Raw genomic sequence first — 12,567 nt, forward strand, 5'->3', positions numbered from 1 at the left:
ATATGTTTGGGGGGGAAGGTTAGAGCCGTATGTTTGGGGAGGAAGGTTAGAGCCGTATGTTTGGGGGGGAAGGTTAGAGCCGTATGTTTGGGGGGGGAAGGTTAGAGCCGTATGTTTGGGGGGAAGGTTAGAGCCGTATGTTTGGGGGGGAAGGTTAGAGGTGTATGTTTGGGGGGGAAGGTTAGAGGTGTATGTTTGGGGGGGTAGGTTAGAACCATATGTTTGGGGGGGAAGGTTTGAGCTGTACATTTAGAGAAAAGGCTATAGTATAGTTTGAGGGGGGCAGCGGTACAGATGTACGTTGGGTTGGAGCTATAGGATTGGGGTACAGAGAGGGGACTGTATGGGGGCATTGGGGCAATATAAGAGATGTTTGGTGTGAGGGTTAAATGTGTTTATTGGGGGGAAGCTGTTTGGGGGACACTGTGAGCACCTTCATGCAGTATTTTGGGGTGCACTGGCAGAGCTGGATATAAAGGGGCGTATATTTCCCTGTGTTTGGGGGAGTGTCTCTTTCCCTGTCTCTCACTTCTCCCATATATTCCTGCCCCCTCTCTCCCTGCAGCCTCTCGCTTGCTGCGCTCTCGCTCCCTCCCTCACTCATCTTCCTGCGTTTCTGTCTCCTCATCCGTTTATTTGCCCCACTCTCCCCCTGTGCTCTGGGCTGTCTCCTCTAGGTCTGTCTCATTATGAAGAATAAGTCTCGCCTGAAGTCTGTCTGTCTGTGTGTGGTAGGTGCTCTCTTTCTCTCTATGTGTCTGTGTGTCTCGGTGCCCCCGGCTCCCAGCAGAGATGTGGAGTGAATGTTAAACACTGCGCTCCCCCCGGCTGTCACTTTCTGTGCATGGCACTCACGCTCTGATTGATAACATTGCTCTATGCCAGCACTGTGGGGGCAGCCTGCGTGTCTAGACTGTAAGCTTCTGGGGTTACGGGGGCCTCTCCCACAACTGGAGTAATAATGTATCTGTAACGCACTGGGGGATCCTGCAATATTGTCTGTCAGCTAAATTAATGGGCAATTTACATATATTCATCAGCACTAATTGTATGTTCTTTTACTGTCTCTAAATCTTACAATAACTCCTCCTACTGCTCCATATACCCCTCCCTATAACTCCTCCTATTGCTCCATATACCCCTCCCTATAACTCCTCCTACTGCTCCATATACCCCTCCCTATAACTCCTCCTACTGCTCCATATACCCCTCCCTATAACTCCTCCTACTGCTCCATATACCCCTCCCTATAACTCCTCCTACTGCCTCCATATACCCCTCCCTATAACTCCTCCTACTGCCTCCATATACCCCTCCCTATAACTCCTCCTACTGCTCCATATACCCCTCCCTATAACTCCTCCTACTGCTCCATATACCCCTCCCTATAACTCCTCCTATTGCTCCATATACCCCTCCCTATAACTCCTCCTACTGCTCCATATACCCCTCCCTATAACTCCTCCTACTGCTCCATATACCTCTCCCTATAACTCATCCTACTGCTCCATATACCCCTCCCTATAACTCCTCCTATTGCTCCATATACCCCTCCCTATAACTCCTCCTACTGCTCCATATACCCCTCCCCTATAACTCCTCCTACTGCTCCATATACCCCTCCCTATTAAACTCCTCCTACTGCTCCATATACCCCTCCCTATAACTCCTCCTACTGCTCCATATACCCCTCCCTATAACTCCTCCTACTGCTCCATATACCCCTCCCATAACTCCTCCTACTGCTCCATATACCCCTCCCTATAACTCCTCCTACTGCTCCATATACCCCTCCCTATAACTCCTCCTACTGCTCCATATAACCCTCCCTATAACTCCTCCTACTGCTCCATATAACCCTCCCTATAACTCCTCCTACTGCTCCCATATAACCCTCCCTATAACTCCTCCTACTGCTCCATATACCCCTCCCTATAACTCCTCCTACTGCTCCATATACCCCTCCCTATAACTCCTCCTACTGCTCCATATACCCCCCTCCCATATACGCCTCCCTCCCATAACTCCTCCTACTGCTCCATATACCCCTCCCTATAACTCCTCCTACTGCTCCATATACCCCTCCCTATAACTCCTCCTACTGCCTCCATATACCCCTCCCTATAACTCCTCCTACTGCTCCATATACCCCTCCCTATAACTCCTCCTACTGCTCCATATACCCCTCCCTATAACTCCTCCTACTGCTCCATATACCCCTCCCTATAACTCCTCCTACTGCTCCATATACCCCTCCCTATAACTCCTCCTACTGCTCCATATACCCCTCCCTATAACCTCCTCCCTACTGCTCCATATACCCCTCCCTATAACTCCTCCTACTGCTCCATATACCCCTCCCTATAACTCCTCCTACTGCTCCATATACCCCTCCCTATAACTCCTCCTACTGCTCCATATACCCCTCCCTATAACTCCTCCTACTGCTCCATATACCCCTCCCTATAACTCCTCCTACTGCTCCATATACCCCTCCCTATAACTCCTCCTACTGCTCCATATACCCCTCCCTATAACTCCTCCTACTGCTCCATATACCCTTCCCTATAACTCCTCCTACTGCTCCATATACCCTTCCCTATAACTCCTCCTACTGCTCCATATACCCTTCCCTATAACTCCTCCTACTGCTCCATATACCCTTCCCTATAACTCCTCCTACTGCTCCATATACCCTTCCCTATAACTCCTCCTACTGCCTCCATATACCCTTCCCTATAACTCCTCCTACTGCCTCCATATACCCTTCCCTATAACTCCTCCTACTGCTCCATATACCCCTCCCTATAACTCCTCCTACTGCTCCATATACCCCTCCCTATAACTCCTCCTACTGCTCCATATACCCCTCCCTATAACTCCTCCTACTGCTCCATATACCCCTCCCTATAACTCCTCCTACTGCTCCATATACCCCTCCCTATAACTCCTCCTACTGCTCCATATACCCCTCCCTATAACTCCTCCTACCCCTCCCTATAACTCCTCCTACTGCTCCATATACCCCTCCCTATAACAGACTGTATCATTTTCCCCCACCTTGGCCTCTGTCATCAACCTGTGCCCCTGTCTGGGGTAAGGGCTGTATATTCCCCCGTGCCCCTGTCTGGGGTAAGGGCTGTATATTCCCCCGTGCCCCTTTCTGGGGTAAGGGCTGTATATTCCCCCGTGCCCCTTTCTGGGGTAAGGGCTTTATATCCCCCCCGTGCCCCTGTCTGGGGAAAGGGCTTTATATCCCCCCGTGCCCCTGTCTGGGGTAAGGGCTTTATATCCCCCCCCGTGCCCCTGTCTGGGGTAAGGGCTTTATATCCCCCCCCGTGCCCCTGTCTGGGGTAAGGGCTTTATATCCCCCCCCGTGCCCCTGTCTGGGGTAAGGGCTTTATATCCCCCCATGCCCCTGTCTGGGGTAAGGGCTTTATATCCCCCCCCCGTGCCCCTGTCTGGGGTAAGGGCTTTATATCCCCCCCCCGTGCCCCTGTCTGGGGTAAGGGCTTTATATCCCCCCCGTGCCCCTGTCTGGGGTAAGGGCTTTATATCCCCCCCGTGCCCCTGTCTGGGGTAAGGGCTTTATATCCCCCCATGCCCCTGTCTGGGGTAAGGGCTTTATATCCCCCCCGTGCCCCTGTCTGGGGTAAGGGCTTTACATCCCCCGTGCCCCTGTCTGGGGTAAGTGATGAGAAGTTCAAAGCTCAAAACGCCGAGTCCGTAGCACTGGCATCTTTTCTGGGAAATTTTTCATAGAACCAAGAGAGACCCAATATGGAAAAACCTAAAGCTGGTTCCGTTATCAAAACAGAGCACTGTGGTCATCACAGTCCTATTGCATTGTGGGTCTGGGGACTTACCTGAGCCTCAAAGAGACTGTGTCAGGTTCCGGAGGAGCCTCAGAAAGACTGTGTCAGGTTTTGGAGGAGCCTCAGAAAGACTGTCAGGTTCTGGAGGAGCCTCAGAGAGACTGTGTCAGGTTCTGGAGGAGCCTCAGAAAGACTGTGTCAGGTTCTGGAGGAGCCTCAGAGAGACTGTGTCAGGTTCTGGAGGAGCCTCAGAGAGACCGTGCCAGGTTCTGGAGGTGCCTCAGAGAGACCGTGCCAGGTTCTGGAGGTGCCTCAGAGAGACAGTGTCAGGTTCTGGAGGAGCCTCAGAGAGACCGTGCCAGGTTCTGGAGGTGCCTCAGAGAGACAGTGTCAGGTTCTGGAGGAGCCTCAGAGAGACATTGTCAGGTTCTGGAGGAGCCTCAGAGAGACAGTGTCAGGTTCTGGAGGTGCCTCAGAAAGACTGTGTCAGGTTCTGGAGGAGCCTCAAAGAGACTGTGTCAGGTTCCGGAGGAGCCTCAGAAAGACTGTGTCAGGTTTTGGAGGAGCCTCAGAAAGACTGTCAGGTTCTGGAGGAGCCTCAGAGAGACTGTGTCAGGTTCTGGAGGAGCCTCAGAAAGACTGTGTCAGGTTCTGGAGGAGCCTCAGAGAGACTGTGTCAGGTTCTGGAGGAGCCTCAGAGAGACCGTGCCAGGTTCTGGAGGAGCCTCAGAGAGACCGTGCCAGGTTCTGGAGGAGCCTCAGAGAGACAGTGTCAGGTTCTGGAGGTGCCTCAGAGAGACCGTGCCAGGTTCTGGAGGAGCCTCAGAGAGACCGTGTCAGGTTCTGGAGGAGCCTCAGAGAGACAGTGTCAGGTTCTGGAGGAGCCTCAGAGAGACCGTGTCAGGTTCTGGAGGAGCCTCAGAGAGACTGTGTCAGGTTCTGGAGGAGCCTCAGAGAGACAGTGTCAGGTTCTGGAGGAGCCTCAGAGAGACTGTGTCAGGTTCTGGAGGAGCCTCAGAGAGACCGTGCCAGGTTCTGGAGGAGCCTCAGAGAGACCGTGCCAGGTTCTGGAGGAGCCTCAGAGAGACAGTGTCAGGTTCTGGAGGTGCCTCAGAGAGACCGTGCCAGGTTCTGGAGGAGCCTCAGAGAGACCGTGTCAGGTTCTGGAGGAGCCTCAGAGAGACAGTGTCAGGTTCTGGAGGAGCCTCAGAGAGACCGTGTCAGGTTCTGGAGGAGCCTCAGAGAGACTGTGTCAGGTTCTGGAGGAGCCTCAGAGAGACAGTGTCAGGTTCTGGAGGAGCCTCAGAGAGACAGTGTCAGGTTCTGGAGGAGCCTCAGAGAGACAGTGTCAGGTTCTGGAGGTGCCTCAGAGACTGTGTGATGATGAAGATTATTGGATTGGTGGCTGGAAAATTGAAGTCAGACTGTTGCAAGATGGAGGCAGAACACAACATTTGCCCCATAACTTCTTCATTGGGTCAGATAAAGGTGCCTGTTTTTAACCTGGCCAGCAGCCCCTACTGAGCATGCTCCCTGAGCGTTAATAACGCCTGTCCCATAGCAACTGTTACCGTTGGTACATTTCCCAGCAGCACTACATATCGTGTGCCCTGAGGGCCAGTCAGAGTATGGGCCATTTATGTTCCATGGGAAGAGACAATAGATTGGACAATGATAGTTAATTACTGGTTATTGATTGGCTAATGTTGCTAATTAAAGATGGTGCAATAATAATCTGATTATCAGTTCTATTCAGGCTGTCGGCCTTCTGTTATTGATCGTTATTAACTGGTTGTTAATGGCCCAACATCCGTTATAATCAGAAAAATTAAAGGGGAAGTTAATCTAAATGTACAGTATTTTATAATTAAAGTAAGTAAAAGTTAATAAGTTAAATGACACAGTGAGACTTTGTTTATCAATATCATTCTCCGTTGTTTTGTTTTAGAAATATCGTTATCAGGATGACGACTCTCCGCCCCTTGAGCACAGTCCCGCCCACCTGGCCAATCCCATGAAAGCTCCGGAGCTTGTTCATGTGTCCGAAAAAAACCTCTCCCAGATCGAGAGTGTGCACGGATACGTCTCCCACTCACATATCTCCCCCATGAAGGTAAGTGCCCCCCGTACGGCTGTCTGTGTGCCCCTCTATAGCTGGGGGTGTATAGGTACCCCCATATATCCCATTTATACTATAGGGCAGTTATAGGGTGTGTGTGTGTCAGTGTATAGGGCACAGTCCCCCCATATATCCCATGGGGCAGTTATAGGGTGTGTGTGTGTCAGTGTATAGGGCACAGTCTCCCCATATATCCCATTTATACTATAGGGCAGTTATAGGGTGTGTGTGTCAGTGTATAGGGCACAGTCCCCCCATATATCCCATTTATACTATAGGGCAGTTATAGGGTGTGTGTGTCAGTGTATAGGGCACAGTCCCCCCCATATATCCCATTTATACTATAGGGCAGTTATAGGGTGTGTGTGTCAGTGTATAGGGCACAGTCCCCCCATATATCCCATTTATACTATAGGGCAGTTATAGGGTGTGTGTGTCAGTGTATAGGGCACAGTCCCCCCCATATATCCCATTTATACTATAGGGCAGTTATAGGGTGTGTGTGTGTCAGTGTATAGGGCACAGTCCCCCCATATATATATCCCATTTATACTATAGGGCAGTTATAGGGTGTGTGTCAGTGTATAGGGCACAGCCCCCCCATATATCCCATTTATACTATAGGGCAGTTATAGGGTGTGTGTGTCAGTGTATAGGGCACAGCCCCCCCCATATATCCCATTTATACTATAGGGCAGTTATAGGGTGTGTGTGTGTCAGTGTATAGGGCACAGTCCCCCCATATATCCCATTTATACTATAGGGCAGTTATAGGGTGTGTGTGTCAGTGTATAGGGCACAGCCCCCCCCATATATCCCATTTATACTATAGGGCAGTTATAGGGTGTGTGTGTCAGTGTATAGGGCACAGTCTCCCCATATATCCCATTTATACTATAGGGCAGTTATAGGGTGTGTGTGTCAGTGTATAGGGCACAGCCCCCCCATATATCCCATTTATACTATAGGGCAGTTATAGGGTGTGTGTGTCAGTGTATAGGGCACAGCCCCCCCCATATATCCCATTTATACTATAGGGCAGTTATAGGGTGTGTGTGTCAGTGTATAGGGCACAGTCCCCCCCATATATCCCATTTATACTATAGGGCAGTTATAGGGTGTGTGTGTGTCAGTGTATAGGGCACAGTCCCCCTATATATCCCATTTATACTATAGGGCAGTTATAGGGTGTGTGTGTCAGTGTATAGGGCACAGTCCCCCCCATATATCCCATTTATACTATAGGGCAGTTATAGGGTGTGTGTGTGTCAGTGTATAGGGCACAGTCCCCCCATATATATATCCCATTTATACTATAGGGCAGTTATAGGGTGTGTGTCAGTGTATAGGGCACAGCCCCCCCATATATCCCATTTATACTATAGGGCAGTTATAGGGGGTGTGTCAGTGTATAGGGCACAGCCCCCCCATATATCCCATTTATACTATAGGGCAGTTATAGGGTGTGTGTGTCAGTGTATAGGGCACAGTCCCCCCCATATATCCCATTTATACTATAGGGCAGTTATAGGGTGTGTGTGTCAGTGTATAGGGCACAGTCCCCCCATATATCCCATTTATACTATAGGGCAGTTATAGGGTGTGTGTGTGTCAGTGTATAGGGCACAGTCCCCCCCCATATATCCCATTTATACTATAGGGCAGTTATAGGGTGTGTGTGTGTCAGTGTATAGGGCACAGTCCCCCCCATATATCCCATTTATACTATAGGGCAGTTATAGGGTGTGTGTCAGTGTATAGGGCACAGTCCCCCCCATATATCCCATTTATACTATAGGGCAGTTATAGGGTGTGGTGTGTGTCAGTGTATAGGGCACAGTCCCCCCCATATATCCCATTTATACTATAGGGCAGTTATAGGGTGTGTGTGTCAGTGTATAGGGCACAGTCCCCCCCATATATCCCATTTATACTATAGGGCAGTTATAGGGTGTGTGTCAGTGTATAGGGCACAGTCCCCCCCATATATCCCATTTATACTATAGGGCAGTTATAGGGTGTGTGTGTGTCAGTGTATAGGGCACAGTCTCCCCATATATCCCATTTATACTATAGGGCAGTTATAGGGTGTGTGTGTGTCAGTGTATAGGGCATAGCCCCCCCATATATCCCATTTATACTATAGGGCAGTTATAGGGTGTGTGTGTGTCAGTGTATAGGGCACAGTCTCTCCATATATCCCATTTATACTATAGGGCAGTTATAGGGTGTGTGTGTGTCAGTGTATAGGGCATAGCCCCCCCATATATCCCATTTATACTATAGGGCAGTTATAGGGTGTGTGTGTCAGTGTATAGGGCACAGTCCCCCCATATATCCCAATTATACTATAGGGCAGTTATAGGGTGTGTGTGTGTCAGTGTATAGGGCACAGTCTCTCCATATATCCCATTTATACTATAGGGCAGTTATAGGGTGTGTGTGTCAGTGTATAGGGCACAGTCCCCCCATATATACCATTTATACTATAGGGCAGTTATAGGGTGTGTGTGTGTCAGTGTATAGGGCACAGTCTCTCCATATATCCCATTTATACTATAGGGCAGTTATAGGGTGTGTGTGTCAGTGTATAGGGCACAGCCCCCCCATATATCCCATTTATACTATAGGGCAGTTATAGGGTGTGTGTGTGTCAGTGTATAGGGCACAGTCCCCCCATATATCCCAATTATACTATAGGGCAGTTATAGGGTGTGTGTGTCAGTGTATAGGGCACAGCCCCCCCATATATCCCATTTATACTATAGGGCAGTTATAGGGTGTGTGTGTCAGTGTATAGGGCACAGTCGCCCCATATATCCCATTTATACTATAGGGCAGTTATAGGGTGTGTGTGTGTCAGTGTATAGGGCACAGTCCCCCCATATATCCCAATTATACTATAGGGCAGTTATAGGGTGTGTGTGTCAGTGTATAGGGCACAGCCCCCCCATATATCCCATTTATACTATAGGGCAGTTATAGGGTGTGTGTGTCAGTGTATAGGGCACAGTCCCCCCATATATCCCATTTATACTATAGGGCAGTTATAGGGTGTGTGTGTGTGTCAGTGTATAGGGCACAGTCCCCCCATATATCCCATTTATACTATAGGGCAGTTATAGGGTGTGTGTGTGTGTCAGTGTATAGGGCACAGTCCCCCCATATATCCCAATTATACTATAGGGCAGTTATAGGGTGTGTGTGTCAGTGTATAGGGCACAGTCCCCCCCATATATCCCATTTATACTATAGGGCAGTTATAGGGTGTGTGTGTGTCAGTGTATAGGGCACAGTCCCCCCCATATATCCCATTTATACTATAGGGCAGTTATAGGGTGTGTGTGTGTCAGTGTATAGGGCACAGTCCCCCCCATATATCCCATTTATACTATAGGGCAGTTATAGGGTGTGTGTGTCAGTGTATAGGGCACAGTCCCCCCCATATATCCCATTTATACTATAGGGCAGTTATAGGGTGTGTGTGTGTCAGTGTATAGGGCACAGTCCCCCCCATATATCCCATTTATACTATAGGGCAGTTATAGGGTGTGTGTGTGTCAGTGTATAGGGCACAGTCCCCCCATATATCCCATTTATACTATAGGGCAGTTATAGGGTGTGTGTGTCAGTGTATAGGGCACAGTCTCCCCATATATCCCATTTATACTATAGGGCAGTTATAGGGTGTGTGTGTGTCAGTGTATAGGGCACAGCCCCCCATATATCCCATTTATACTATAGGGCAGTTATAGGGTGTGTGTGTGTCAGTGTATAGGGCACAGCCCCCCCATATATCCCATTTATACTATAGGGCAGTTATAGGGTGTGTGTGTGTGTTAGTGTATAGGGCACAGTCCCCCCATATATCCCATTTATACTATTGGGCAGTTATAGGGTGTGTGTGTCAGTGTATAGGGCACAGTCCCCCCATATATCCCATTTATACTATAGGGCAGTTATAGGGTGTGTGTGTCAGTGTATAGGGCACAGTCCCCCCATATATCCCATTTATACTATAGGGCAGTTATAGGGTGTGTGTGTGTCAGTGTATAGGGCACAGTCCCCCCATATATCCCATTTATACTATAGGGCAGTTATAGGGTGTGTGTGTCAGTGTATAGGGCACAGTCTCCCCATATATCCCATTTATACTATAGGGCAGTTATAGGGTGTGTGTGTGTCAGTGTATAGGGCACAGCCCCCCCATATATCCCATTTATACTATAGGGCAGTTATAGGGTGTGTGTGTGTCAGTGTATAGGGCACAGCCCCCCCATATATCCCATTTATACTATAGGGCAGTTATAGGGTGTGTGTGTGTGTTAGTGTATAGGGCACAGTCCCCCCATATATCCCATTTATACTATTGGGCAGTTATAGGGTGTGTGTGTCAGTGTATAGGGCACAGTCCCCCCATATATCCCATTTATACTATAGGGCAGTTATAGGGTGTGTGTGTCAGTGTATAGGGCACAGCCCCCCCATATATCCCATTTATACTATAGGGCAGTTATAGGGTGTGTGTGTCAGTGTATAGGGCACAGTCCCCCCATATATCCTATTTATACTATAGGGCAGTTATAGGGTGTGTGTGTGTCAGTGTATAGGGCACAGTCCCCCCATATATCCCATTTATACTATAGGGCAGTTATAGGGTGTGTGTGTGTCAGTGTATAGGGCACAGTCCCCCCATATATCCCATTTATACTATAGGGCAGTTATAGGGTGTGTGTGTGTCAGTGTATAGGGCACAGCCCCCCCATATATCCCATTTATACTATAGGGCAGTTATAGGGTGTGTGTGTGTGTCAGTGTATAGGGCACAGCCCCCCCATATATCCCATTTATACTATAGGGCAGTTATAGGGTGTGTGTGTGTGTTAGTGTATAGGGCACAGTCCCCCCATATATCCCATTTATACTATAGGGCAGTTATAGGGTGTGTGTGTCAGTGTATAGGGCACAGTCCCCCCCATATATCCCATTTATACTATAGGGGAGTTATAGGGTGTGTGTGTCAGTGTATAGGGCACAGCCCCCCCATATATCCCATTTATACTATAGGGCAGTTATAGGGTGTGTGTGTCAGTGTATAGGGCACAGCCCCCCCATATATCCCATTTATACTATAGGGCAGTTATAGGGTGTGTGTGTCAGTGTATAGGGCACAGTCCCCCCATATATCCCATTTATACTATAGGGCAGTTATAGGGTGTGTGTTAGTGTATAGGGCACAGTCCCCCCATATATCCCATTTATACTATAGGGCAGTTATAGGGTGTGTGTGTGTCAGTGTATAGGGCACAGCCCCCCCATATATCCCATTTATACTATAGGGCAGTTATAGGGTGTGTGTGTCAGTGTATAGGGCACAGTCCCCCCATATATCCCATTTATACTATAGGGCAGTTATAGGGTGTGTGTGTCAGTGTATAGGGTACAGTCCCCCCATATATCCCATTTATACTATAGGGCAGTTATAGGGTGTGTGTGTGTCAGTGTATAGGGCACAGTCCCCCCATATATCCCATTTATACTATAGGGCAGTTATAGGGTGTGTGTGTGTCAGTGTATAGGGCACAGTCTCCCCATATATCCCATTTATACTATAGGGCAGTTATAGGGTGTGTGTTAGTGTATAGGGCACAGTCCCCCCATATATCCCATTTATACTATAGGGCAGTTATAGGGTGTGTGTGTGTGTCAGTGTATAGGGCACAGTCCCCCCATATATCCCATTTATACTATAGGGCAGTTATAGGGTGTGTGTGTGTGTCAGTGTATAGGGCACAGTCCCCCCCATATATCCCATTTATACTATAGGGCAGTTATAGGGTGTGTGTGTCAGTGTATAGGGCACAGTCCCCCCATATATCCCATTTATACTATAAGGCAGTTATAGGGATTGATGTTATTGGGTATTTATTCCGGCTGAAAAAATCTCCAAAATGTATAATTTTCCCATGATTCCACACCTGATGAAACTATTAATCAACAAAACCCAGTTTGCTAAACATGACGAACGCCCCTAGTTTCATATATATGGCTGGCGGCACTCTTGGTTGCGTTACCCTTATGGGAGCTTGTGTTTCTGCTCCGTTCTGAACAATGATCTCTGTGTAAGTTTATGGTTCTTCTATAACCCGAGGGAGCTAGGCTCAAGGCATTATGGGTTAAAGTCATTTCAGCAGAAGTAGCAGTGAGTAAGGGGATGATGTAGTAAGGGGCTGCTTAGGTTAAATGAATGGTTGGGGTGGTGAGAATAGACTGATGGTTGAGAAGGTGAGGAGGGACTGATGGTTGAGAAGGTGAGGAGGGTCTGATGGTTGAGAAGGTGAGAATAGACTGATGGTTGAGAAGGTGAGAATAGACTGATGGTTGAGAAGGTGAGAATAGACTGATGGTTGAGAAGGTGAGAATAGACTGATGGTTGAGAAGGTGAGAATAGACTGATGGTTGAGAAGGTGAGAATAGACTGATGGTTGAGATGGTGAGAATAGACTGATGGTTGAGAAGGTGAGAATAGACTGATGGTTGAGAAGGTGAGAATAGACTGATGGTTGAGATGGTGAGAATAGACTGATGGTTGAGAAGGTGAGAATAGACTGATGGTTGAGAAGGTGAGAATAG

At 48.4% G+C, this 12,567-nt stretch overlaps 1 protein-coding gene across 1 annotated transcript in view; it reads left to right on the forward strand.

The window, feature by feature from the left end:
• The first annotated feature begins 607 nt into the window (after window positions 1-607).
• The window catches only part of dlg4 (discs, large homolog 4), a 59,476-nt gene continuing 47,516 nt past the window's right edge, over window positions 608-12,567 (forward strand). The window contains 2 exon segments of the mRNA XM_031898389.1: window positions 608-731; window positions 5,764-5,928. Of these exon segments, the coding sequence (XP_031754249.1) occupies window positions 690-731; window positions 5,764-5,928 (207 nt within the window). The 5' untranslated portion in view covers window positions 608-689.

This window comes from Xenopus tropicalis, chromosome 3, assembly GCF_000004195.4.
Source record: "Xenopus tropicalis strain Nigerian chromosome 3, UCB_Xtro_10.0, whole genome shotgun sequence".
Lineage (NCBI taxonomy): Eukaryota > Metazoa > Chordata > Amphibia > Anura > Pipidae > Xenopus > Xenopus tropicalis.